The sequence below is a fragment of the Convolutriloba macropyga genome, chromosome 6 (genome assembly GCF_964194025.1).
Source record: "Convolutriloba macropyga chromosome 6, txConMacr16.3, whole genome shotgun sequence".
NCBI lineage: Eukaryota > Metazoa > Xenacoelomorpha > Acoela > Convolutidae > Convolutriloba > Convolutriloba macropyga.
The window spans coordinates 55,839,054-55,866,743 of record NC_134473.1 but is presented as its reverse complement, the minus strand read 5'-3'; the positions used below and the strand labels follow the sequence as shown (position 1 = coordinate 55,866,743).

General features: G+C 33.5%; 2 protein-coding genes across 2 annotated transcripts in view; one reads left to right on the top strand and one right to left on the bottom strand.

The window, feature by feature from the left end:
- Positions 1–1,055: 1,055 nt before the first annotated feature.
- The window catches only part of LOC142341778 (uncharacterized), an 87,222-nt gene continuing 60,587 nt past the window's right edge, over positions 1,056–27,690 (top strand). The window contains exon 1 of the mRNA XM_075392998.1: positions 1,056–1,361. The gene's annotated coding sequence lies outside the window, so the exon portion shown is untranslated. The remainder of the gene's footprint in view (positions 1,362–27,690) is intronic.
- On the bottom strand, positions 6,335–7,901 carry LOC142341353 (uncharacterized). Its single transcript, XM_075392280.1, has 2 exons — positions 7,620–7,901; positions 6,335–7,540 (listed from the first exon to the last, which is right to left on the bottom strand). The coding sequence occupies exons 1-2, from the start codon at positions 7,899–7,901 to the stop codon at positions 6,335–6,337; spliced, it is 1,488 nt and encodes a 495-aa protein (XP_075248395.1).

Here is a 27,690-nt window from a genome sequence, read left to right as displayed (position 1 = left end):
TTCCGCTAAATGGATGAATAGTAAAATAGTAAATATCATTTTGATATTTAACGAGCGTTCATGCTTACAAATGTAGTCTGTTATCACAACGTTGGAGACACCTTATGCAGTAGGGATGTTAAGCAATTGAATGTGTGAAATTTACTATGGTTTGCTTAAGCTTATCTCAATGTATTCAATACAAACTCTCACTTAATTGAATAATATATTTGGAAGTAAAATATTTTTTTTTTCATTATTTTCATCCCTCATTTGAAAAAGTATTTCTTGCATTTTTCTACAGTTAACAGTTTAGTCTTAATGTTTCCTCGGATTTCGCGATTTGAAGAGATAGAATAACTACTTATAAAAATTATATAGCACTGTTACGGCTGCTATCTGACTACGTTTCCAGATTAACTTTACGCCGATGGTTCGAAAATCTGATAGGTCCCGAACTTTCTAGAAAATCACGGTTTATGAATAGAAAATACCCAGTATAACATTAGCATAACCAGTTATGTCATATAGGTTGATTAAACTTACTTAAAATTTTGAATAATATTTACGAAATTAAACAAAATTATAAAAGTCAAGTTGTTTGAGACAATAAAGAGGCCAATAATAAATGTCAAACACCGGAAACTGACATTTAAAACTTGAAACAGTTGACCATGACATTTTAGAACCCACTCGGCTCAATAGAAGGATTTAAGAATAAAAAAGTTAGCTTCGTAGCTAAAAACTTCAGAATTTTTGCTGAATTTTGAGATTTTCAAATACGCGTTCTTCTCAATTTTTTTTTTTTGGAATTTGGGCCATCCAATGGTACTGTTGTACAGCGCGTCGGAATTAAAGGTCGAAACCCCACTATGTTGCTATCTGCGACTTCACCTTCTAGGTCAAATTTCACTTTGAAGAAGGGGTTAGTGTATCATATGCAAAGTAACAGCACATTTCGGGAAAAATGACAACTAATATGATATCTAATCGGCTGGAGACTACTGCTAAATGATAAACACTTTAATTACTTAAATGAACATAGGTCAAAGCACTTAAATGAACATTGGACGAAAGCTGGTAAATCTTGAAAATAAAAGTAAGATGTCAAGTTGCAGATTAGTTCCTCGTTTGAGAACAATTTCTCAATTTTATTTGATAAATTTTATGCCAATATTTAATTAATTTGAGTTATTTTGCTTCCGTTACTTGATACTTTGGACACAATTACAACAATGAAATTCACTTAGTGGTATTTATTTTCCTAAACAAGACAACAGAATAATGATAACAATATTATGAATAGATTCCGTATTTGATCTTCACAAATTCTTTACACAGTTGACTTGAATCTCTCCAAACTTTCAAATGATGGCAAAAAGGTTAGTGATCGTTTCAATTACCTTTGGTCTCCTAAAAACTCAAAGTGCTATACCGGTGGGTTATATACTGGAAAGCGAAAGGGCTGGTACATGAAAGTGAGTTATTAAGACCCCCCCCCCCCCGAAGTACTTGAAAAAACGCAGATTGATTGATCAGAGCACAGCTTATAAAACATGAAATTAATGTGAATAAAACGTAAATATATGATTATTCAAAACCACATTTATTTGGGGTCAGGAAAATTATATCAGCCGCATACCTTTTTTGTTGCGCCAGTTCTGGCGAACCGAAATATTTTGCGGAGGGATACAAAAGTGGCGTATTGTTGTAGAACCCTTGAGATACTGAATCGAATGTTGAAAAGGCATGCTCTTTTTTTTCTCGACGATAAGTTGAGGTTTAAAATTGTAGAAAAACTATCCAATTTTCTAGCTTTTTCAAGTTGTAAGCAGGTGATTAAAGTAAGTACTATTGAGAAAACGGATCAATTGGGTTTAACTGATCTCTTATGAAGGTGTTTGCTCTATTTGGCCTTTGTTCAAATTTTTCTGTTTTAGAAGTCTGAAAAAATAAAATAGTGACGATTTGCAGAACTGCCCTGTTAACCAAAAAGGGGATGCTGTTAATGAGGACAGTGTATTCTAGTGGACGATTTAGCAGATCGCGTGTATGTGTGTGTTTTTAATTTTTTGAAACGTAATAAAAACGTTTTTGTGAATATTTGGATTCGAGATCAAAAATAGTTTTTAAGTGTTTTTCACCAAGTGCTAGCTATTTTTTTGCAAATTTTGAAAAAACCAATATGATCACCAGTCCAAATTCCGCTAAATGGATGAATAGTAAAATTTGAAAAAAATATATCTGCCATTAATAAAGTTACCATATCATTTTGATATTTAACGAGCGTTCATGCTTACAAATGTAGTCTGTTATCACAACGTTGGAGACACCTTATGCAGTAGGGATGTTAAGCAATTGAATGTGTGAAATTTACTATGGTTTGCTTAAGCATATCTCAATGTATTCAATACAAACTCTCACTTAATTGAATAATATATTTGGAAGTAAAATATTTTTTTTTTCATTATTTTCATCCCTCATTTGAAAAAGTATTTCTTGCATTTTTCTACAGTTAACAGTTTAGTCTTAATGTTTCCTCGGATTTCGCGATTTGAAGAGATAGAATAACTACTTATAAAAATTATATAGCACTGTTACGGCTGCTATCTGACTACGTTTCCAGATTAACTTTACGCCGATGGTTCGTAAATCTGTTAGGTCCCGAACTTTCTAGAAAATCACGGTTTATGAATAGAAAATACCCTGTATAACATTAGCATAACCAGTTATGTCATATAGGTTGATTAAACTTACTTAAAAATTTGAATAATATTTACGAAATTAAACAAAATTATAAAAGTCAAGTTGTTTGAGACAATAAAGAGGCCAATAATAAATGTCAAACACCGGAAACTGACATTTAAAACTTGAAACAGTTGACCATGACATTTTAGCACCCACTCAGCTCAATAGAAGGAATTAAGAATAAAAAAGTTAGCTTCGTAGCTAAAAACTTCAGAATTTTTGCTGAATTTTGAGATTTTCAAATACGCGTTCTTCTCAAATTTTTTTTTGGATTTTGGGCCATCCAATGGTACTGTTGTACAGCGCGTCGGAATTAAAGGTCGAAACCCCACTATGTTGCTATCTGCGACTTCACCTTCAAGGTCAAATTTCACTTTGAAGAAGGGGTTAGTGTATCATATGCAAAGTAACAGCACATTTCGGGAAAAATGACAACTAATATGATATCTAATCGGCTTGAGACTACTGCTGAATGATAAACACTTAAAGCACTTAAATGAACATAACTTCAGATCACTTCTGCGGACTTCCTCAATTCTACCCAAAGGAAAGTTGAAGGGATGAGTATTCTTGTCCGTTATCCAAACGAGATCTCCTTTCTTGATTTCTTTTAGTTCTTCCTTCGCCCATTTGTTCCTCTGTTGCAAGGTAAGAAGATACACCTTAATCCAACGATTCCAAACTGCAACTAGGATACTGTGTTGGTCACGAAAGAGTTTTCTGTAGCTAACTGTTGTTCCAGAAAACAATGCATTTGACCAATTCACGTTAACTTGACCAATTAAGAAGTGATTTGGCGTTAAAGGCTGTAGATAGGAAACGTCAGTGCAAACGCCAGTAGGTGGACGGTTGTTTAGAAGTTGTTCCACGATACACAAAGCCGTTCGCAACCTGTGTTCCTTCAGGCTTTGCTTTCGCAAGACATTAAACAGAGCTTTTTTGCAAGATCGTACCAATCTTTCCCAAACTCCACCAATTTGAGGCGCTGCTGGTGGATTGAAAGATCATTTGATGCCCGACTCGGATAATTTGACTGTGATTTCATCCCTTTGAAGTTCGGCGAAGTACTCCTTGAACTCTTGCAATGCTCAAACAAAATTCGTACCATTATCCGAAAAATTTGTCTTTGGCTGTCCTCGTCTTGCAATGAACCGATGGACTGGATCAAGACATGAAGGCGTGTCCAAACTGTCAACTAACTCTAAGTGCACTGCTGGTACACTTAGGCACGTGAACAGGCATACCCATTTCTTTACTGTCCGTCGAAACATCTTTACTTCGAAAGGTCCAAAATATTCAACACCTGTGTTCGTAAACGGTCGTACATTGTTCATAACTCTGTCGATCGGAAGATCACTCATTCGTGGTGGTTTGATGCTTGCGAACAATCGACACTGCAAAGCATTGTAATTAACTGATCTGAGGGCATTTCCTAACCCAATTTTCCAAAACTTCTTTTGGACTTCGTTTCTAATATATTCGACACCTTCGTGGTGAAAGACTTTGTGCTGATAATTCAAGTACAGCTGAACTGCTGTGTGCTTGCTGGGCAAAATAACAGGATGTTTTGTTTCGTATGGCAAATCTGCTTTACCGAGTTGCCTTTTTGCTCTCAAATTCCCGTTAGAGTAGATGAAGTGTACCAATGAGACAATCTTACTGTTTGGTGAAATCGTTTTGCCAGACAAAAGAAGTTTTTTTCTATTGGATAGCTTTCCATCTGGACAATTTTCCAGCAAACATCTTCCGCCCCATTTAACAACTCGTAAACTGTCTTAGATTTATGCTTCCATGACAAAATCCACGAAACTGTTCTGCACAATCGGTTGAACTGGCTGAAATTTTCCCAGTTCAAGATGTTCTGACTATCATTCTTAGCTATGAATACATTAGCGTTCATTATTTGCTCAATTGGGTGCTGGTTGTCTTCTTCTAAAACAATTGGTTGTTTGATCCAGTTAATTCTCGAAAAATCGTCAAAACTAATTCCTCGTTCCTAAATCGGCTGGATTCTTCACACCCGCAATCCAATGCCATTCGGTGACTGTTGACGTGTCCAGTATTTCTGCAACACGAATTACTGAATTACTGTTGATCCACTGAATTACTGTTGTGGAATCTGAACACATAAACGTTTTGTGAAAATGAAGAGAGTGCTCTTTGATGATAGCACCCTTCAATTTGTTTCCAGTGGCTGCTGCCATTAATTCCAGTTTCGGAATTGTGTGATGTTTCGCTGGAGCAACTCGTGTTTTGTCCATGATGGACAGAAATTCTCGTTTTGCTTTTTTGGTCTCTGTAAAAAGGTAAGCTACAGCACAGAAGGCATCTTCAGAGGCGTCAACAAAAGCATGCAATTCATTTGTGACGTTTTCATCGCTTGTTTGATACCATCTGCTCACTTCAAAAGCTTCACCGGCATTCAATTCAGCAATCCAATCTGCAAACTGGTTGTTCAAGTTTTTGTCAATGTAGCAGTCCCCTTGTTGTCCTTTTGTTTGCCATATTCCTTTCAGAATGATTCTTCCTCTGATGACAAACGGTGCTAGGAATCCTAATGAGTCAAAAACACTTGATACAATTGACAGGACCTTACGCTTGGTACCACTGACAGAATCTTCTCTCTGGCTCAAAATCCTTTCCTCTACAAACTTTGAGTGCGTCAGAGAAATTATTCCACTCGAGACCAAGTATTGTCAAGGCTTTGTCATGAACTTCATTTCGGTCGAAGTTCGTTGCCCATTTTGTGAGTTTAAAACCACCTTTTGCCAAAATTTCTCTTAACTTCAATTTGATATCTACTGCTATTTTTTTTACTATTCAGAGAAACTAACAATTCGTCCATATAAAAATAATGTGAAGCGATTCGACGACTCGAACGCTCGAATACATATGCATTATCCAGAGCGCATCGTTGAAGTGCAAAAATAGCACATGTTGGAGATGACTTAGCTCCAAAGATGTGCCAATTGTACTGATACGTAACAATTTGGTCGTTGTCGTGAAACCAAAGAAGTCGCAAAAATTTTCTGTCTTCAGGCTTGACCTCAACTTGAAGAATTATTTCTTCGATATATGCTGTCATCGCAAACTTGTTTTCTCGAAATCTTAATAGAATGCCCATCAGACTCGCCATCAGGTCTGGTCCAGCTCAGAGCATACAATTAAGCGAGTAACCGCGAAATTTACTTGCAGCATTTCAAACTCTCATCACTTTATCTTGTTTGTGAGGATTTATTACCAGATGATGTGGAAAATACCACACAAGATCGTCGCGAGTTGAGGCAAGTTCGTCAGAGGGTAGGATCGAAACATATCTTTTTCGCAAATCGGACGCTATTGTTTCACTGTATTTTGTTTTGAGTGGTGGGTCGTTGTCAATCCGTCGTTTTAGTCCTCCAAGTTGTCCCAGTGCTAACGCAAAGTTGTTCGACAAAGCTGATTGGTTTCCGTGCCACAGTAAACTAACTTCGTACCGATCTCCATTGAACTTCACTACAGAGTTCAGGATTTCAACTGCCAGCTTATCTTCTCTGCTTCTTTTTTCAGCAACCATCGAAGTGCCGTATGACTCCATATCCCACCATTTCTTGACAACTTCTGCTAATTAGATGTCATCTTTATTCGCATCATGACAAGCTGCAACACGTGAATGGATTTCCTTCACTGGAAGTGTGCCACTGACCGTCCAACTCAGTGGAAGCTTGACTGCCCATGGTTTGTTTTCTCCGCCACTCTTGTACTCCAGTGGTCGAATTAGCTCGTAGGCGTTTTGACCCAAGATAATGGTCACCTTGAGGTCAATTTCATTAAATGCCACGCAATTCAAATACGGGTATTTTAGCTTCATCTCTTGGGCGATGTACACGCTTCTGCCAATTTTTAGGTTCTTCTGATTGTTAACCGTGAGTTGCTTTCCTTTACTTTTGGGGCTGTTAGCCGGCCCAATTGTAACTTGCACTGCCTGGCATGAAGTACTTTGTGTACCATGGATTCCCGTCACATTTAAAGAGATTGTTTCTCCATCTAACTGAAGTCTGTCCAAAAGATCTTCGTCAGCCCACGTCTGAGTTGGATTTGTATCACATGCTGCAAGAGTGTCATCAAACTGTCCGTCTTGACCGAAGATTCTCACTCTTGCGACCTTCATGAGAACTCTTGCTGACTCTGAATTTCTGATCAGGTTCGTGCTTTCTGACTTCACAGAGACTGATGAAACTTCAGATTTCTTCCTGTATTGTAAAAGTTTGTTGTGAGTCTTCTCACAGTTGTCAATTCCACATTTCGTTGTTCTTGGACTTTCCTTTGCTGCGTGATTGTCGGAAAAACAAGCAAAGCACAATCTCTTTTCCTTTGCAACGTCGTATCGATCTTGCGTTTTCATATTCTTGAACTTCTCGCAATTCCAAATTCGGTGTTTGGCGTTACACAGTGGACATTTTGAATCAAGTCTATCTTTATCAGTGTTTGAACACAAAGCTGACTCTCCTGACTGCGGATTTTTCTTGAAATCAAACCTTTTTCCACATTTGGAGGATGGAGTATCTAATTGGGAAATTGTAAGATCACTGCTCAGAAGTCGTTCATGTATTTGAGATTCTTCCTGCAGCCACTCGTTGAATTGAATCAGATTTACTACGCGCATTGCTCTAGCTGGTGACTCAATGAACGCAAACCATCTTCTTTTAGTGTCCAAAGGCAACTTACTGATAGCTATATGAAGATTGCTGGATGAAAACAAATTGTTTGAATATCCAAACTGCTGTAAAATGTTCACAAACGATGAAACTGTGGGCAAATTCAACAGGTAATGCTACATCATTGAACCTGATTTGACTGAAGTTCTGTATTTTGGCCAACTGAGACGAGACAATGTGATGAGGCTGACCAACCTTTTTTTGCAAGGTGTTCCATGCATGATCATGCATAGCACCAGCGTAGCCCATTCCATTGACTGCTCGTTTAGCCTTCGCAACAAGGAGAGTTTTCAAGTGACTGATCATTTCGTCCATGCTGATGTTACTACTGTCAACTGTTGCCAAAAACATTCCACTCCATTTTGGCCAATCCAAAGGGTCGCCATCAAATTCTCTGAGTTTCAACTTGGACAAGCTTCTCTGACTGTTTGCTGTAGGTGCGATACTAAATTTAGGAGTTTTGAATGGAGAAGACATCTGTTAGCTTACAAAATTTCTACTGTTATCGTGTCGGTTAAAATCGCGAAAACCTCGAACAGGCCTACTTTCAAACTTTCCTATCGTACTCGAACAGATTTTCGTAATCTTTGTCGGAAATGCATTGCTTTCGATAGTCCTCCAACTGCTGGACATAGGTTTTATGCGTTTTTGCGGACGAAAACAAGTCTTGCCAGGGCAAAGAAACTCGCAGGTTTTCTGCATTTTCTTCCGATTCGTCTAATTTAAGGCTCCTTGCTGCCGTTGAGCGTTTTTCAACTTCCGACTCCGACTCGGAAGAGGGCTTCGATCCGTCAGCCTGCTCCCCGGAAGAAGTCTCAAGCTCAGCTTCTAGAATTTTGATCTGCAACTTATCTTCAAGCTGTCTCATTTGCTAGTCATGATCTCGTCGCTTTCGTTCAAACTCCAATTCAATCTTCTTCATCTTGATTTCAGCCTCTTTTTTTCTTTTTCTTATCTTTGCTCCACTCGTTGTTGACGTCGACACAATTCGTACCCTTCGTCAAAAAATTCATCTTCCAGAGATTGATTGATTGGCATTGAAATCGAAGAATCTGACTTTGGACTGTCTTCAACATTGTTTCTGCTGTCTGTACTTGAAACAGTTTGCACACCACTATCTAACGGAACGGTTTTTGTTAGTGTTGGCCTCTTTGGCGTGTCTTTAGTTGTTTTTGTGAAGACTGAAACTGATACATCTCCAAAAGAAACTCCTCTCTTTGTTGACTTGATCACTGTCTTTTGTGACATCCGCTGATCCAAAATTTTGTAGATATCTGACTGAATATCTCGCAGCACGTTCAAAGAGTTATCAACAAAATTCTTAGCATCCTCTCGTTTACTTGTGGTGCACCATTGATTGTGAAATTTGCGCATTTTCTTCACGAAAAGGAGTTTCTACTGCAAAATACGAGTCGATTTGAGAGTTCAATCTCGCAATCCGAACATTTTCTCATGTTGCTAAATCTGGGATTGCATAATAAGTGGGTTTCAATTTGTGGTTGAAATCATCCACAAGATCATTTCTACTCTTGATGTACTGATTGCTAGGTACCTTTATTGTAAGCGGGTTTGATGAACCCGGGATATTGTTCGTTTTGTTCTCATCTTTCTTCCTTTTCATGAACATCTTCGTAAACTATCTTTTTTACTACTTTGGTGTCCGGGTCGAATAAGGACCAATAAAATGTTACGGCTGCTATCTGACCACGTTTCCAGATTAACTGTAGGCCGCTGGTTCGTAAATCTTTTAGGTCCCGAACTTTCAGATAAAAAATCAATCGAATATTATTTCAAACTCTTGTCTCGGTTGCAACTTGAAACTCGTTGAATAATACTTTGGATCTTTTCCGTTTGTGCCCCCCCCCAGTATGTTATGCTCCCCCCAGTTACAGAGCACGTGCCATTACGTAGTAAATCATTATGTGAAAATATGGCACGTGCGTCTGGGGGGTGCAAATAATATGCGCCCACTAAGCTGGGGGGGCACAAACGGAAAAGATCCAATACTTTTATTAAAATTGTATTCCGAATTAACAAATTAAACCACTGATCGGATAGAAACAATGCAACTGATTCTTACGGCAATCTGAGGAACTTAATAATTAACAACTTGGAACAATGTTTACATTATAACTAAACAACTGCATAAACGTTAACAATTTGGTTTTTGGATTATCAAACAATATTAAATTCTAAAAAATCACGGTATATGAATAGAAAATGCCCAGAAAAATATTAGCATAACCAGTTATGTCATATAGGTTGATTAAACTTACTTGAAAATTTGAATAATCTTTATGAAATTAAACAAAATTATAAAAGTCAAGTTGTTTGAGACAATAAAGGGGCCAATAGTAAATGTCAAACACCGGAAACTTACATTTAAAACTTGGAACTGTTGACCATGACATTTTAGCACTCACTCAGCTCAATTGATGGAATTAAGAATAAAAAAGTTAACTTCAGAATTTTTGCTGAATTTTGAGATTTTCGCATACGCGTTCTTCTCAAAAATTTTTGTTGGAATTTGGGTCATCCAATGGTACTGTTGTACGGCGCGTCGGAATTAAAGGTCGAAACCCCACAATGTTGCTATCTGCGACTTCACCTTCAAGGTCAAATTTCACTTTGAAGAAAGGGTTAGTGTATCATATGCAAAGTAACAGCACGTTTCGGGAAAAATGAAATCTAAGATGATATCTAATCGGCTGGAGACTACTGCTAAATGATAAACACTTAAAGCACCTAAATTAACAGATGTCGGGATAATAAATTAGAATATTACATAATGAAACAAGTTCTGACCGCAACAAGTACCATGTTTCCCTAAGAGCAAACGCTAGAGCTTCACTCTTGGCCCTTGTTTAGTCTAGATGTCATAGCAAACAACTGTCCCGATATCAGTGGTCAGTTGTAGCAGGCTATTCAACATTTTAGGTTGAGTTGTAGTTGTTTCACTGAGAAAATATTAGAACAGAAAGTTGGAAATGCAGTTCATCTTTGTTGTCGCTTTTTACAAAAAAGTTAACGGAAATTTTCTGAGGTATAAGTTCCTTAGGTTAATTATTGGTTAAAAAAATAAATTACTGCACAATTTTTCTATCAATCATATGCTAATACTTAATCATGTAAGTTGTGATAACATTGTTGCGCCTTATGAGTCATCAAAGTAGGGATTTGAAATAATTCATCTATGAGAAACCAAGTTTTTAAAGCAAAAGTCAATATTTTCAATAGAAACATGTTATTGAATTGAAAACATAATTCGAATTAAATTAGTTTTTTTCCAAATATTGTTTTTCTATGACTTCAACTTGATTTTCTTGCATATTTCTTCCCTTAACAGTTTTCTCCTATCATTCGTTCTACGGTCCAGCGTTGATCGGATAGACCGACTGCCAAGAATATTGTTATCTTACAAAGAGTCACATTGAGCAAACATTTGAGAGTTTACTGCGATTTCTCGTTTCCATTCAATGTTCAAGCAAATGAAAATGTTGATAACAGTGCTCAATAAAAAGAAGGCATGTAGTACTTTTTACTTGAGTAATAATTTCTAAGGAAAATATTAGAATAAATGTTCAGAAGTACTGTTGATCCTAATTTCAACAAAACTTATTTGTATTCATCAAACTAAAGTTGCTTATCTTTTATTTATGGTAAAATTGTTTTGTATATTTGAATGCATAAAAATACTTGTTCAGTAACGTTAAAAGGGGTACTGAAATTTTTTTTCAAGCTCTAAAATTAGATATTTTTTGTTAGAAATCAACTTTTGCTTACCACATTCCTGTAGAAAATACAATGATCATTAAAAACGCAAAGAAGCATAACCGTTTTCGAAAATTTAATCTGAATAAATGTTTATCTGTTTTTTCTTTAAAAAATCTTTTGTAATACGACGTTTGAAAAATTCAAATTTTTGATCAGGTTTTTAGAAATGAATTATCATGTTTTGGAGCTATAGCACAATCGACTTCTGTTTTCACTCGTGATCTTGTGTTGGATGACGTTGTTTTCATAAGAGATTGGATGTATTGAGTTTTTTTTTGAAGATTTTTTACCAGGTAGAGTTAAAAAGGAGAAATAAAGTATCTCCAACCGTAATTGAATCCACTGCTGAAATTTATTCATTTGTTTCTCTCCATTTGAGCATACAATTTTCAAACAAAGGAGAATTCATACGTTTATCTATAAAAACTGCGACAGAATAAAAATACAATTTTATATCTTTATATCCTGGCATCTACTTTCACCGAGATTTAGATAAATCAAACCATTTTTTTGTTGCGTCTCTTTTTTACTGTTTGTTGGAAAGTGCGTTTGTAATCAATTTTAAATCTAAAAGGTTTTTCAAATTGCGTTAATTTTGCGATAAAAGAGTGAATAAGAGTGAATTTTAATTGACAATAAGTTGCAAACTTATCTTTTAATTTGGTGATTAACTAGCATCATAATTTTTTATCGATATAATTAGTGTAGTGATTTAATTTTTAAACAGTTAATGCAAAGTTTTAGAAAAAAATAAATATTAAATCAAGGCAGCCCAAAAAAATTGATGAATCTTGGGACAAGTCTCAAATTATTCGCGAAGCTTAGTAAACTAAAAGATTCGCTCGTTTTGTTTTCATGTTTTGATTATGTTGATTTATGGCCCAGAACCCTTCGTCTGAGCAAGATTACACTGCATAAATATGCAAGTGCAATACAATTTTTCACTATCGCATGCTTTTGTTAAATATTTTCTTAGCCAGACAGCTTTTCGATCCGGATATCAACACGATCAATACGCTCAGTCTAATTGTACACGGGGCGTTATTGTTTTTCACTTCAGTTAATCTTCAGGCTTTAGGCTCGTATTAAAAATGTAATAAATGTTTTGCTACTTTAATATTTGCGACAAATCAACTTTTAAAATTGACTAATGAAGCCCACACTTGTTTCAATTGCAGGAAAATCTTGCGTTGCAAAGTTGAGTGTGGCGTAGAATTATTCTAGCTTTTAACATGATAAGGTATGTTGTTCACCGTGCACTGATCTTAATTTAAACTCGTGTAATACAATGCAAACAACTTTTGTCAAAGAAACCAAAAACTGGATTTTGAAAAGATTTCCGAAAAGATTTCATAAAACGAATTTGCATAAAACATTCAAAAACCATTGAAAACAGATAATAAATTGTCGCAGGCGAAAAAAAAATAAAAAACAATTTTTCAGAACAATAATTTCTCACACTACTGTTTGGATTATAAAGGTTTCTTGCCACAAGCCGGCCCAATTTTGGTGCTTGTCTTCTTCGAGCGTTTGACCAAATTACCGCTCCAACTCTTTTTCAGGAAATATCAAAATGCGCACAAACTGATTTTATATAATTATAGCCGAAATACTCCGAAGTTGCTGAAAATTAAAGTTGATTTAAACACAGCCAATTATTCCGTGCATCCATGTGCGCTTTTGAATATACGTTTCATTTAAAAATGTTTACGAACACGTAGAGAAATCAGAAAGTGAAACAAAACAAAGCCTGAAAACTGAGGAAAGATCCCGGGGTAAAAAATATACTTAATCCACATCATAATGTTCTAGTTTCATAAGCTATTGGCAGAACATCCCTATCAGGCCGTGAAAAACCACAAAATCAAATAGTTACAAAATAAGAAAATAACTAAAATGAGCCAGAAAACGCAAAATCTGAAATATTAACTCAAAAACAAGTCATGAAAAACATTATTTTTGGGACAGCAGCTGACCAATTGATAGAAGGAACAATGAAGTCAATACAATCCGAAAAATGAAGGAAAATTGAAAACAAAACCAACGAAGAGCGAAAAAGAGGTTTGGCACTTGACAATGGCCCTAAAGAGATTTCCTATTGTTACCATCCGTTTAAAATTACTGATTGACCACGCAAATGGCAGCACAATAAGCAAAAAAAGTCAGAAAGACGAAAAAAACATTCTTTTCAAATATTTGAAAAGTTTTCTAAATGTAGGCCAATTATATGCCTCCTAAGATTACAGTTGATATAAAATTTGAAAATCATTTGTTCTTAAACAATTGTTTTGAAAAACTCATCAAGTAATGAAATAGGCTGAAACTTGTCAACAATAGACAATGAAGGAGTAAACTTTAATTAAACAAGGAGGCTCAGTAATGTGCGTTCGCACATTAAGTTCCGACCCTGCTCATCTACATTTTCACTTCATTGTCTACCAAATGAGGAAGAGATAAAAAAATTAACACGGCAACATGTCGTTCAGCAAACTAATAAATGAACAAAACAATCTACCTTAGAGGGCCTATGAGACCTGTGGCTGCCATAATATGACTACGGAAAAGACGAAGATAGAAATCAAATAGTTTCAAATATTAATTGCGACCAAAACTCGTTGTCCGTTTTTATGTTGTATTAATTACGACCAAAACTCGTTGTCCAAATCATCAAAAACCAAATCAAGATGGCATCAGATAAAACTTATACTGAGAAGGTTAACTTGTACTTTATTAGAACAAAATATGGAAATTATCCTCAATTCGACAAGAAATGGGCAAAAGGGCAATATTTAATAAAACATTGCTTTTTGAAAAGAATAAATTTCGAACTGATTAGAAACATTATGCATCAAGTGAAATCATTGAGAGATTCTTTTATACCTCCACAGAGAACGATTGAGACCTTTCAATATCCACGGTATGTCATACGACTGCAAAAAGAACGACGAATTCAGGCAAAAAGGAAAAACTTGCACGAAAAAATTTGCACGAAAATATTTGCACGAAAATATTTGCACGAAAACGATGTCCCAGCCAATTAATATTAGGGTGTTCATTAAAAACATTGAAAATCTGCGATTGCGTTTTATTCAAGTGAAAAAAATTGCGAATCAAATAACGCCCATTATTGAAATACTGTGAAAAGAAAACAAAAACCTACAAAAAAGGGGCGAATATGCAAAAATCACGAACCTTTTTTTAAAAGTGGTTTTACCAAGCAAAAAAGACCATTCGAGGAAAATAAAACCGTTATGAAGAGCAACTTGTATTTAAATATATAAATGATGTGACCTCAGATTAGAGATGCTAAGCTACAAGTTAACAAGTTAACATAAGATTGGCAATTCTCAAAAATCGATGGTCTTTTTTTTAAAAAAACAAATATTCTCAAAATTCATAGACAACAATACCTTTTGACTAAAAAAGTAAACAGTTTGTCTTGCACTTATCTGGAAAACTAATTGCGCCTGTCATTAGTGAGACCAAACCATAGGACTACAAAATAACATTAAGTACCAGCTGAACTAAAAAATTTCACACACATCTTTACGAAACCACATTGTTGAAACCATTAAATTTATTAAAAAATTATCCAGGAGAACTTAAAATCTTCGTTTGCGTCTCGTTTGATCATCATAAAGTCTTTTTGTGAAACGACTATCACAACTTGACAGCAAAGAGAACCACAAAAAATGAAAAGTATCTAAATTTCACAAAACTCTTCTGAAACAAATGGTCTAAGCCCTGAAGACATCAATCAAAACGTTTAAACAACAAAGAATTTATTGTTTGATTCAACAAAACATTTAAAAGAGCTCTAAATAATATGGAGTTACAGAAATGATACAACATTGTAAATTACGAAAAGAAACCCGAATCTGAACAAAAAGGGATTAGTTGAAGAATACTATTACTCTCATTTTAGTAATTAATATTGATAGTGAAAAAAAACAGTTAGCTTTTACCGATATCAGCTATTAAGTTCAATGATTTATCTCTAGTTGGCCACTGAGACCTTTCATCACCAAATATTTGGCATACGACAGCAAGAATTAACAACAGACTGAGGGCAAAAATAAAAAACTCTACCAATTTCTGCAAGAGAATGGTGTCGCAGCCCTTAAAACCATATCTAATGAAAAAAAAAATTCAATTCCAAATTTTGTGGAGCTTTTGCTTTTTTCAGTTAGACTGTTAACTATTGTGACAATTTACCAAAGAATCAAATAACAGCAAAAATGGGCAATTATGCACAAAAATCATAAAATTTTGTACGAAAACTCGTAGTACCAATTGCAAGAAAACCTTCCGTTAAAACAACCGGCCACAGAATTAAATTGTACTTTATAGGGAAGAAAGTTTGACCTGTATTTATTGAGAATACGCAAAAATTGACTAGAATAATATAAGAAATTGACAAGTTCAAAAAAGTCACTGAAATTTCCTTAAAACAAATACATTCCTCAAAGCTATAAAAACCCTATGGTTCTCTGAAAACAGACTCCAACTACATTCAACCTCATGTTTTCTTAAGTGGGAGCTGTCATTAATGGAGCCATGTATAAAAAATTTTGTAGCATTAAAATAAAAGTTGAAAGTTTCTGATTCTAGGAATCCATGATAATATCGAACCTATGCCCGATTTTGCTGCGCGCCCAACAAACCGCCCAAGTTTTCCAAGTGTTTGCGAATTAGACCAATTGTGGAGTGAAATTCTTCAAATATTAAAACAAAAACAACGATGCATTTTGAATAGTTATGGAGTTAAATATGCAAAAAAGGGGCAAAGTTTTAATTCCAGAAGACTTTCATAGGGCACCTAAATTCAGCTATTGCTCTTTTGGAAGTTATGGAGTCTATGTTAAGGTTTCTAGGTCACTACGAAAATCGAAAAAAATTTTTAATTCCATATTCTAGGATGTACGTGCTTTTTAATGATACCACTCACAATTCTGTACGATGAATATATCGATCGGCCAAAATTGACTGAACAAAAAAAACCCAGTTGAGTTTATAGTTCCTCCCCACTAAAGTGGGGGTCGGAACAATAAACCTATATTCTTACTTAAAAGCCATTCAAAAATATTTCTATGGGAAACGAAAAAATAACAAGATTACTAGAAATGTCGACCCTTACCTCCTAAATCTCCACGAAGATATTCTCAGTTGAAAAAGAATAAATGAACATAAAAGGCGTCTTAAATATCTAAATTGAGAAATCAGAAAAGGTAGCTTGAAAATGCATCTGAAAATTGTTAAAAAGTGTTGTCAAGAAACGTCCTCTGTTTGTTCAACAATGACAAAGGAGCAACGTCGGAAGAAAAGGGAAGGGTAAAACATATTCGAAAGTGACGCCTTTGAACAGACACTTTTGCTCATCCGGCAAAGATTTATTCACATCTAGTTTTTTCGCTTTGCTGCCTCTCAGAATAATTCGTCGAGAGATCTCTCTCTTTCTCACTCTCCCCCTCTCTTTTGACATTTGTTACGAAATGTGTTCAAAATTCTTGTTTTCATGAGCGGGATAAACTGTAACATCTTATTTTACTGACACTTCGTCGATAGATAAAAACAAAGATCTCCATAATAACTCTTCGAGACGCAAAAAACAGCGACTCAATACAATTTTGTTGAAATTTAAAAAGTTATGTTTCTCAGTATTTTTCTTTTACTTTTCAAATGCTTCAGAATCACACTTTGTGAAATAATAGCGCAGATCTCGTTACTCTTCTATATATTATTGATGGAGAGCTTATACATATGAAAGCCGACCTAAAGTTACATTGTAACGTAACCTATTATCACATTTTGTTTGATTCCTAATTTTTTTGTATGCTGGCTGTCTTTTGCGAGTTAAAATTAGAGTGGCATAAGTTTAATTTCAGGTACATCCGCATTGATGGAAAAACTTGATAATTGCGAAAAAATTAAAAAGTTGAGCTGTGCTACTGATTTTGAGAGTGTTTATTTTATTTGTTATGTCTTGCCGTTTTTAATATCACTTAAACCGTTGTTGTTATTACTGTTGAATGTGTTTTTAATGTTTTATGGACAATCACGTCTTATTTCCCTTGTATGATGCTACTTTTGCCCGTATTTCGTTTATTGTCAACATTTTCTTACTAAATTTCAACTACTTTTTTGTAGGATAAGTAACATTTTGACATAATTTTTTTGTTTGGGAGCGTATTTTGCAAAAAAAAACGAACAGTTTTAAAAAGGTTCCTCTTATTTATTCAGTTTTCAGTTTTTCAAATTTTTGAGTTAGAAGATAATATTAGAGATAAGGAGTTGTAAATAAAGTTCATTCAACAAAGTTGATGGTAACCCACCCGTGTGGCATTTAGACATTTTTGTCCCCAATATGTTTATCCCTAATTGCTGTTTCACGTGCTTAAATGAGAAGATAGTTGAATGAAATCTGAGCGAAATTTTTGATGTCCAGTCTACTTTTTACTTTATCACAAAGTTATAAAACAATTAATTGCTTCCTTGCTTAGAAAAACATTTTTAACAACCAATTGCGCCTTCAATTTTGAATCTATTTAATAGGCTTATGAATCTATTTTCTTACTAATTTTACTTTTTTTGCAAAAACTTTCAGTTGATCAAAATTGCTGACTCCAGTCGCTAGTTCGATGATGGCACATTAGGATGTTCATATGCAAGCTTATGGAAAAACAAGAAGGCTCGATAATGTGCGTTCGCATATAGTCATCCAGCGCAGCTCAGCCGCGTTTTTGATTTAATATCTACCAAATGAGGAGGAGATAGAATTAATTGGTGTATCCACTTAGAAAAAGTGCTTGAATCTCAAATCATTATACAAACTAAATTATAACGAATACAGTCAACAATAAAAAAAATCAGTTCAATTTTGAGGGGAAGCGGTGTCAAAGCCTATAAAATCATAATCTTTTTAAATTATTAACACTTGTTAAATTGTTAAACTTTTAAAAGTTTGCGCCTTTTTTTAATGAAAGCCATTATTGTTATATGTGACTTTTCATTAGAGTGGTAATTTGACGAGACACCAAGAGAGAACCTCAAAAATTGAAAAACGTCCAAAAAAGTGACAAAAACACGTTGTATCAACGCTATAGAAACCATTATGTAAGAGAATCTGAAAAAGAATCAGGCATTTCTTATTGTTGAGACAATGGCAAAGGTGACAGAATCAAGATTAAAATTGGCAAATCTAAAAAAAACCATTATCATTTTTGAAAACAAATTTCTTAAAAGCATCTCATAACAACCCTAAGTTTAAAAAAAAGTGAATAGATTACCTTGTCACTAATTAGGAAGCAAATCTAACATGTTATAAGCTAGATTAAGCCAGAAGTCCAAAAAAACAACGAATACAGGCAGGACTCAAATTTTCACAAACAAAAACAAACGGAATTGAAGCCAAAAAAAACATAAAATTTTAGTTGAACTTATAATATATGATCACTGGCATTCATTTGCAGGTAGATTTGACCTGTGATAAATTGAGTCTCGATTTCAATTTATTCTGTTCAATTACTAACATAAAAATTAAGTAAATCAATTTTTTTTGAAAGGCACAGCGCCCGATATGATTTGAATATATTTATTTTTGCAAAACTCCACAACCAGACCGAAACTGGTCGTGTTGTTATTGCCTCTGCACTAAATCAAAAATATTTTCCGATTGTTACCGAAATATCTAATTGCAAAGTCAGGATATCAAAAAATGAAAGAGCAACTTGCGATACATATCAAACCACTATATAGAACAACCGCTATGTTTCCACTGGAAGCATTAGCGAGTTTTCTTTTAGCTCCCTGGATTCCAAATTACACATTTGATAAATTAGACACAGTCATAAGACTACAATACGAACATCAAACGCTGGCAAAACTAAAGAATTCATTACAAATTTACAAAAACATTTTGGTGGAGCCATAGAAAACATCATCTTTTCTCATAAAACACAATATGTTGTCACTGGACCTCTTTTGAACATAGATGGGCCTTAAGCTTGAAACGAAAACAGACTTGCATGTATTTGGAATGAAAATATGGAAAAAATACTTTAAAAAGCATACCCAAATTATATTCCGAACTCTTTTTCTATGCAAAAATCAACGATGAGCCAAAAACTCGCCTCTATATCTTTGCCGTGAGGATAAAACATTGTTCCCAAAAAGTTTTTTTCTGGAAAACAAAAATTTTTGATTGAAGAAAAATAATTGAGGCATTTTTCCATAAATGTTTATTTAGATTAGGGAAAGGTGGCTAAGACGTTGGTTACAGAACAATTTCTTACGAAGCATAATTAAAAATAGCCTTTATATAAATAAACGAAGACTCTGCCAGCAGTTTTTTTGTCTCCACTACAAGTTTTTTATGGTGCAAATATTTCAGCAAGTCTCTTTTATCCTTAAATCTAAAACTAATTAGATCTTTGACAATTTTATCATGTTTTCAGTAGAACTAGTCAAAATTTAAGCAAGTTTTACCAAAAACGTGAGCAAAGCAACGGAAGCTAGGCTAAAAATCACCTACTTCAAACCTTTTCTTCCCCTCTGGAAAAACAAAACTCGAAACAATTCTTTTGATTTTAAAAATCTAACGCTTGACAAGGTTTCTAATGACACCACTCGTAACTCTGTACGACGAATTTATCGGTCGGCAAAAATGACTGCACCAAAAAACAGTTCAGCATATAGTTCCTCCCCCATTGAGGTAGTTCTGAAAAAATATTTTTTTTAAAAAAGTAAATTGAATTAATGTACGTTAGTGTTATATTGAAAAGAAAACACAAACAACCTTAAAACTTTTGCAAAATAATTAGGTAATTACAGTCAAAACTATGTTTTTGCTTGCAAACACTCAACTGGATCATTTTTTTGTCAACAAATGTGCTGAATCAGAGACCATACTTCGGAAAACGATTTTAGAAAAAGAAATGGTTTCGTTTTTGCATGTTTGTTTACCTGTTTCCATTTTAGAACTCATTTCTCATGAGAAGTAAGTTTTGGGAGAGTTTCAAAAATTTGACTGAAAATACGAGTATAATCTGATCGTTACTCAGTTCACAGGTATTGCTCTTTTAATGCTGTTTGTTTTTTCTAAAAAATTTTGTACATTGTTATTGTTATAGAGAGACCTTTTTTGCGTAACTATTTCAAGCAGATTGTGGTAAAAAGGAAAAGATTTTGGCTACTTATTTTTGGAAACTTAAACAAAGGAGTGCAGTTTTGTTTGAACCGTGATAATTTATCAGCGGATTTTTATCTTTCAATTTTTTCCTCTTCAGATACAATCACAACACTTTTAGGTTTGGTAAAATGTCTTGTCAATTTTTTTTTGAATAATTTTAATATACGTTACTTTTCCCATGAATTTCAGCTCATTTGAAAAGATATCAAGCTCTTTTATTGTTCAAATATAAAAAAAAACAAATGTTTTGACTGATGGTCAACGCTGAGATATAAAAAAGTATGGCGTGTCAAACCTTGAATCACAAAAAAATTGAATTAGTTAATGACCTGACAATAATCATTTTAAAGGAACATTTAACATTTTTACAGCATCAAACAAAGACAGTCAACATAGCCCGTGATCTTTTATGAGAATCATTTTTAAAATCATTTTAATTAACAACGCTTTGTGTAAACATTGAGTCTAAGCATTTTAGAACACTCAGAATACTTAGAACACAAATACTACAACTGTGTCCAAACCAATGACAAATAAAGCAATAGCAGAAAAAAACAGAAGAAAATGGCAAAAATCTGAATATCTTTAAAAGTCAATGGCGTCAATGTCCGAAAATCGATCTCATAACAACATGCCAAACGTCTCAACGATGGTATATGATTACAATAATTGTCATGAAATCCCTTTTAGCAGTCCTAATGGCTGAAAAAAAGATAATAGAGCTACAAAGGAATGGTAGATTCACAAATACTGTTAAACACTTCGAAAAAAACAGTATGTGGAGTAAAACTATAGCTAAAAGTTGAAGCAAATAAATTGATAAAAACTACCCCGCACAAGAAAGCCAGTGAAAATTGTTCTTATTAGACTAACTTTTAAGACGACAAGAAAGAACACAAACATGCATGTTTTTAAAAGTTGACTTATTTTCAAAGTTGACCACTATGAGTTCAAGTTAATAATCAGATTCGTGTAGTATTCGTCATGTGCAACCAACAAAACCTTTCGTTAACGCGAATAAGGATAGTACAACAACAAACAAAAATTTACTAATACTGGCGTATTGACAAATTCAGTTAATTTCTTAAAAACAGCAAACTATACGTCAAAAAACGCAAAAACTAATTTGTGATTAATTGATTACGTGAGCCTTTTAAGCAAAAAATTGAGACCTGTCATTAAGAGGATTGACAGATAGGACAATAAAGTGAACAACACATTTCGCAAAACTTAAAAATTGATGAAACTTGATAATTTTTTAACACATTGTCAGCATCATCAAAAAAACTTAACTTTGAACTGAAATGCCATTTGGATTAAAATAATCTATATTATCAACCTTTGAGACCTCTTCTGAAAGAGACTAAATGATGAGACAACAAAAAGTACAAAACAAATACTCGCGAAACTAAAAACTTCAATAAAAATGTATGAGAGGAATAGTGTCCAAGTCATGAAAACCACTAACCTCTTTGCCAAGTAATGAAACCTCTCATCAATGTAACTAAATGATGATACAAAGTCATAATAACAAAGAAGGCTAAATCATGTATTGATTAATATTTCCTGACAATAAATAGTGTCAAAGTCATAAAAAGGCACAATTGGAACACATATGTATCCCACTGATAAGCAGTCAACAGAATAAACACTGGAAACAGGATTTAATTAGGTGAAACTGAAAGAAATTGTTTCCCGAAAACCAAAAATTTGTCCAAGACACCATTTTCTCACTCCTTTTGGGACGTAGTTTGAATAAAGTTTTGCCTCAGACTCAGTTGTTTTTCGCTTTCTTTACTACTTCAGATTGACTAAATCAACACTCTTGTTTGACTTCTCACTGTCGCGAAAAGCCGAAAAAAGTGTAAAATTTGGAACAGATCTGAAGGAAAAAGACAGCGCAGCAATAGAATCTAAATACCAAATACTTTAGGTTGCTACGAATGCTAAAAAAATCCAACTTGCAGAGAGTTAATGTGTACAAATAAAAAATTGTGCTTCGTAGCATCACAATAATCAATTTTGAACAACAAAAAGTGAAACTTTGAATATGGACGAATATTAGATGATTAAAACTATGAGGCCATTAATTTTGAAGTTTCCAGATCTGAAGGTAGAGATCTCCGTGCAAGTTGATAATCCTTTTTAAAAAGATCTGCGTTTTTAAGATTAAAAAATATATTAAATATAAATTTGTTGGTTAAAATTATGAAACACTTTTTTTATTGAATCGATGAAACTAATCTCATCGTTTTGAATAGCCCGAGCCGAGTTGCCATCCCTAATATTTGCTAAAAAAACGTAATGAATGCAATGCGCTTTTTTTTGTAAAACTTGAAATGAAACATGATGAACGAGACAAAAACAAAAGAATTCTATTCGACGACTGCTATTAGAGAAAAATTCCATATAAAATTAAAACGCAGCTTAAAAAATGGGGAAAAATTGACGAGTGCTTTTTGTTTAAAAAGATTGTTTGTTTAAACTTTCATGTTTTTCTATTTCTTGGTGGTCCCTGGTAGTTTTGGATTTATCAGTCTGGAAATTTTTATCATAGGTTTTCCATAAACAGCAAGCGGTTGGTGTTTTAATTAGAAAAAAGTACAACGATCCAATAAAGAAGAACAATAATATAGTTTTATTTCTGGTCAAATACTGAGACATTAGATAAAAATTTAGAAACCAAATGAAAGTTCTAAAACAAGTGGAATCTGTTTCGGCGCTTTCGTGGTTTCATTAGGTGCAAATTACCATTGATTGATTAGAATCAGATAAAAAAGGAACAATAAATAAACCTTCAGTAAAACTTTTCTGAATTCTTTTTTTTTTGAATTCGCAATCTGTTTTAATTTAAACTAGCTACAAACTTATGAACATTTGTTCAATCTTCAATTTCATTAAATTAATAATGAGTAAACTTTTAATATTTGGCAGATTATAAAATCTCAGATATGGAAGTTTCGAATAAAGACTTTGTATTTTTAATGTTAAAAAAAATGAAAAATGAGCAAAATTTTAAAACTTTCAGCATATCATTTTTTATTTACTAATTTTTTTACGAATGGAATTGAATACGATGAACTGATGGAATTGAATACGATGAACTGATGGATCTATTTCGAGGGAGATGGTTTTTATGATTAATGAGATTCCATTTCTTGCATTGAATGATTTTTCTTAGGAGAAACAAATTGTTGTAACAAAATTGGAGTGTTTTTTTATTGAACAATATAGAGATTTTGTTCTAGAAATTTTTTTAAGGTTAACATGCTGTAACTGATTTTTATTTTTGTTCAAATCAAAATTTTGGAAGTCAATGGTCGAGAGGGTAGAAACATCATGTGCAAACGCACAATATCGAACCTGTTAGTTATGCTTTCAACGAGAACTTACAAATTGAAGCTCGTCAGAAATTGCTAACTGCAGAGATACATCACTGACCGGGCATCACTTATTTTTGTATAGCAACTGTGGAGTTTTTAAGGGGTTTTCAGTTCCAGCTTTACAATTTCGATTAAAACATTTTGGGTTTTGAATTATTTCTGTATTTCTGCGAATCGTAATAGTGTCATATAAAAGTGATATTACAAACGTAAGTCCATAGAGAAGCTTAAAACCCCTCATTTGGACAATATAGAAAGAGCTTATAAAGCATGCATATCAAAATAATGAACAAGAATCAATTATGAAACCTTATTATGGGATTCAGTCAAAGTGAGCTTTCGCCACAATTTCGACGAATTACGATAAAAACCAAAGTAAAAAACTGGCATCAAAAATGAGTAAATTCACTTTAAAAAATTGTACCGGCAGACGCTAATAATGGCAAGGAAGCGTGAACACTAATTCATAATAATTTTTTGATCGTGACCAATTCAGAATCAATCAATTTGTGCAGTGGCTGCAATTGACTTTTTAACCTACTTCTCAATTCAATTTGGATTGAAAAATTCACCTTTTACGGGTTAAATGGTAAAACCTTTACCAAATTTTTTCACTCAAAAGCTGCTATTTGCTATTTTTACTGCTTTTTGTTAAGTGAGATCCGTTGACTTTGCTCATGTTTAATTGGCATTCAGTTATCTCAGACTATAAAAATTGAACTACTTAAGCGTTGGTATAGAATTTAATGTTATATTTTACAAAAATTTTCGAATACTCATTTTTATCTGTTTATGCTGTCTATCGCGCATTATATCTGCATATTTTCTTCCGCGGTCTGCAGCAAAACTAAAATGAGTGTCTTTAATACTTGAATTTGTTTCACTTCAATGCAAAAGCATCTTAGTCCAGAAAATATTTGAAGAGGAATGCTTCACTTGAAAAAGAAGAGCAGCTCTAATTATGCGTGAGTAGCTACTCCAAAAACTACAGGCTAAGATATATTGGCCCTATTTATTCTAAAGAATCTATTATTAAACCATGAATTGAGCTTGAGGCTCCTTTTGCGTACTCGTTCAAGACAGTCACTTAACGAACCCTTCCATTTGAAGCTTTAGAGGCTTGATTGCATATATTTTCTTGGTTTTTGTTTATTAAGTTCACAGAAAATAATTGAAGAATATGAGCGGGTTGAAGTCATAAAAAGTTTTTTGTGGATGGTGAAAGGAGGCTTAAGCAATTGAATCTAAGATAGTCTTCTGGAAATTATAGCTTCAAATTAATGGTTTTGGTAATATGAATGCTTTAGAACCAGACAACAGACAAGAAACTATTTTTTCGAAACACTTTTTTATTCTTATCGGATAGCTTTGATAGTTTTTTTTCTGATAAAAACTTTCAAGTTTACCGTTACTCATTATAAGTTCAACTTCTTACAAGTGCCTAAAAGTTGGTCATTTATCGTAAAAAAAATTTACAAATAACAATAAAAAGTGTTCCCTGATGCGACCATTGATCAACAATCGATTTAAAATTTCTGCATAGATATTAAAAAATGCAGCACTAGTGAGGAAATTATTAGTTAAACTGGCCTGTACTAAAGCGCCTAATTTCTAAGTTTCTTTCCATTACATTTTTTGCAACAATTGAGTGCAAATCAAATTAAATTTTGTCAAACGATGAGACTTATTGGTAGCAAATTATCCCGCCGTTGAGAAGAAATAATGGTCTGCAGAATTTGTTTCTTTTTATCCTCATATTGTTTTGAAAACTTCGGGTTGATCTATTATAATAGTCTTTCTCTGGTGCACCATCCTTAATTATCTCAGAAAACATTGTTAACTTCAAGTTGACTAATAACAATATTCAGAAGTGGTGTTTTGAACAATATTTGCACTTGTACTTTGAATGGCTAACTGATGAGAGTTTACAAGTTGAACACTTGACTTTTAAAAAATTTCAAAATTTCCACTGGAAATTTATGTTTTTGGCTAAAACAGGCAAATTGTGACACAATTTTTTCTAAATTGGAGGAGATTAAAACAAAAAAATTTTAGCATGTAAAAAATTCAACTGCTATAGTAAACCAATAGGCAGAAAACAAATTGGGCATTGGAGTCGGCGATGGTGGAGAAAAGGTTGATTAAATGAGTTTGAAGTTAGGCAGTTTAAGCGTGCCTTTACAATTACCTAATAAAATGGTTTGTCTGGCTGATTTTTAATTTGATTTTTTTACATGCCTTAAAAAGCATCCGCATTTTCTTTTAGTCCGAAATTGTGTGCCAGATATAATTTTTCAATTTTTGCCATTTTATTAAAAAACCTATTTTAATTTTCTTTCTTACAATAAAAAACGAGCATTTGTTATATTTGACTGGCTTGATTTTTTCTGTGACACTCTTATTCCACTCTTATTGTTTTTAAACAATATACCGAGAATTCAATCTCTCTTTCTCTCTTTCTTTCTTTCTTTCTTTCTTTCTTTCTTTCTTTCTTTCTTTCTTTCTTTCTTTCTTTCTTTCTTTCTTTCTTTCTTTCTTACTTTTTTTCTTTCTTTCTTTCTTTCTTCCTTTCTTTTTTCTTTTTTTTCTTTCTTTCTTTCTTTTTTCTTTCTTTTTTCTTTCTTTTTTTCTTTCTTTCTTTCTTTCTTTCTTTCTTTCTCTCTTCCTTTCTTTCTTTTTTTTTCTTTCTTTCTTTCTTTCTTTTTTCTTTTTTGCTTTCTTTCTTTCTTTTTTCTTTCTTTCTTTCTTTCTTTCTTACTTTTTTTCTTTTTTCTTTCTTTCTTTCTTTCTTCCTTTCTTTTTTCTTTTTTTTTCTTTCTTTCTTTCTTTCTTTCTTTCTTTCTTTCTTTCTTTCTTACTTTTTTTCTTTCTTTCTTTCTTTCTTCTTTTCTTTTTTCTTTTTTTTTTCTTTCTTTCTTTCTTTTTTCTTTCTTTCTTTCTTACTTTTTTTCTTTCTTTCTTTCTTCCTTTCTTCTTTCTTTTTTTTCTTTCTTTCTTTCTTTCTTTCTTCCTTTCTTTCTTACTTTTTTTCTTTCTTTCTTTCTTCCTTTCTTTTTTATTTTTTTTTCTTTCTTTCTTTCTTTTTTCTTTCTTTTTTCTTTCTTTTTTTCTTTCTTTCTTTCTTTCTTTCTTTCTTTCTTTCTTTCTTTCTTTCTTTCTTTCTTTCTTTCTTTCTTACTTTTTTTCTTTCTTTCTTTCTTTCTTCCTTTCTTTTTTCTTTTTTTTTTCTTTCTTTCTTTCTTTCTTTCTTTCTTTCTTTCTTTCTTACTTACTTTTTTTCTTTCTTTCTTTCTTTCTTCCTTTCTTGTTTCTTTTTTTTTTCTTTCTTTCTTTCTTTTTTCTTTCTTTTTTCTTTCTTATTTTCTTTCTTTCTTTCTTTCTTTCTTTCTTTCTCTCTTCCTTTCTTTCTTTTTTCTTTCTTTCTTTCTTTCTTTTTTTCTTTTTTGCTTTCTTTCTTTCTTTTTTCTTTGTTTCTTTCTCCTTCTCTACCTATTTATGTTTCTGGAGGTGCACCGTCAACAAAATATCTTATAATGTGATATTTTCTTGGAATAAACAGTCCAACAAAAATTGCAAAACAAATACTTTCATTGAAAATTCTCTCAGCATCTCTTTTAGAACCTTACGCTTTAATAGTATCTGGGTAAGCAATTCATCAAAACTATTTTGAGAAGACAATATAGTGGTGTGAAGGGCGGCGCTTCATCTTAACTTCGGCATCTCAGACGCGTCTCCCATACTCCCCTCGTCCACCCACCCCACCGCGATAAACAGTTAAAGCCCGAAAGCAATAAGTTGCTGAGCACATCTTCGAAATTCTCTGCGTGTACAATTCATGAAAGCTGCTGAGAAGACAAAAAAATCATAGTGTAAAGGGAAGTGCTCGGCTGCTCTGGACCGCTTCTCTGACTTTGCCCAACTA

Excerpts from the sequence above, each read along its gene's own strand:
- LOC142341353 (XM_075392280.1), bottom strand. The coding sequence starts at position 7,901 with ATGTCTTCTCCATTCAAAACTCCTAAATTTAGTATCGCACCTACAGCA. Across the intron at positions 7,541-7,619 it reads GGAACACCTTGCAAAAAAAG|CATTACCTGTTGAATTTGCC; the intron begins GTTGGTCAGCCT and ends TCAATGATGTAG.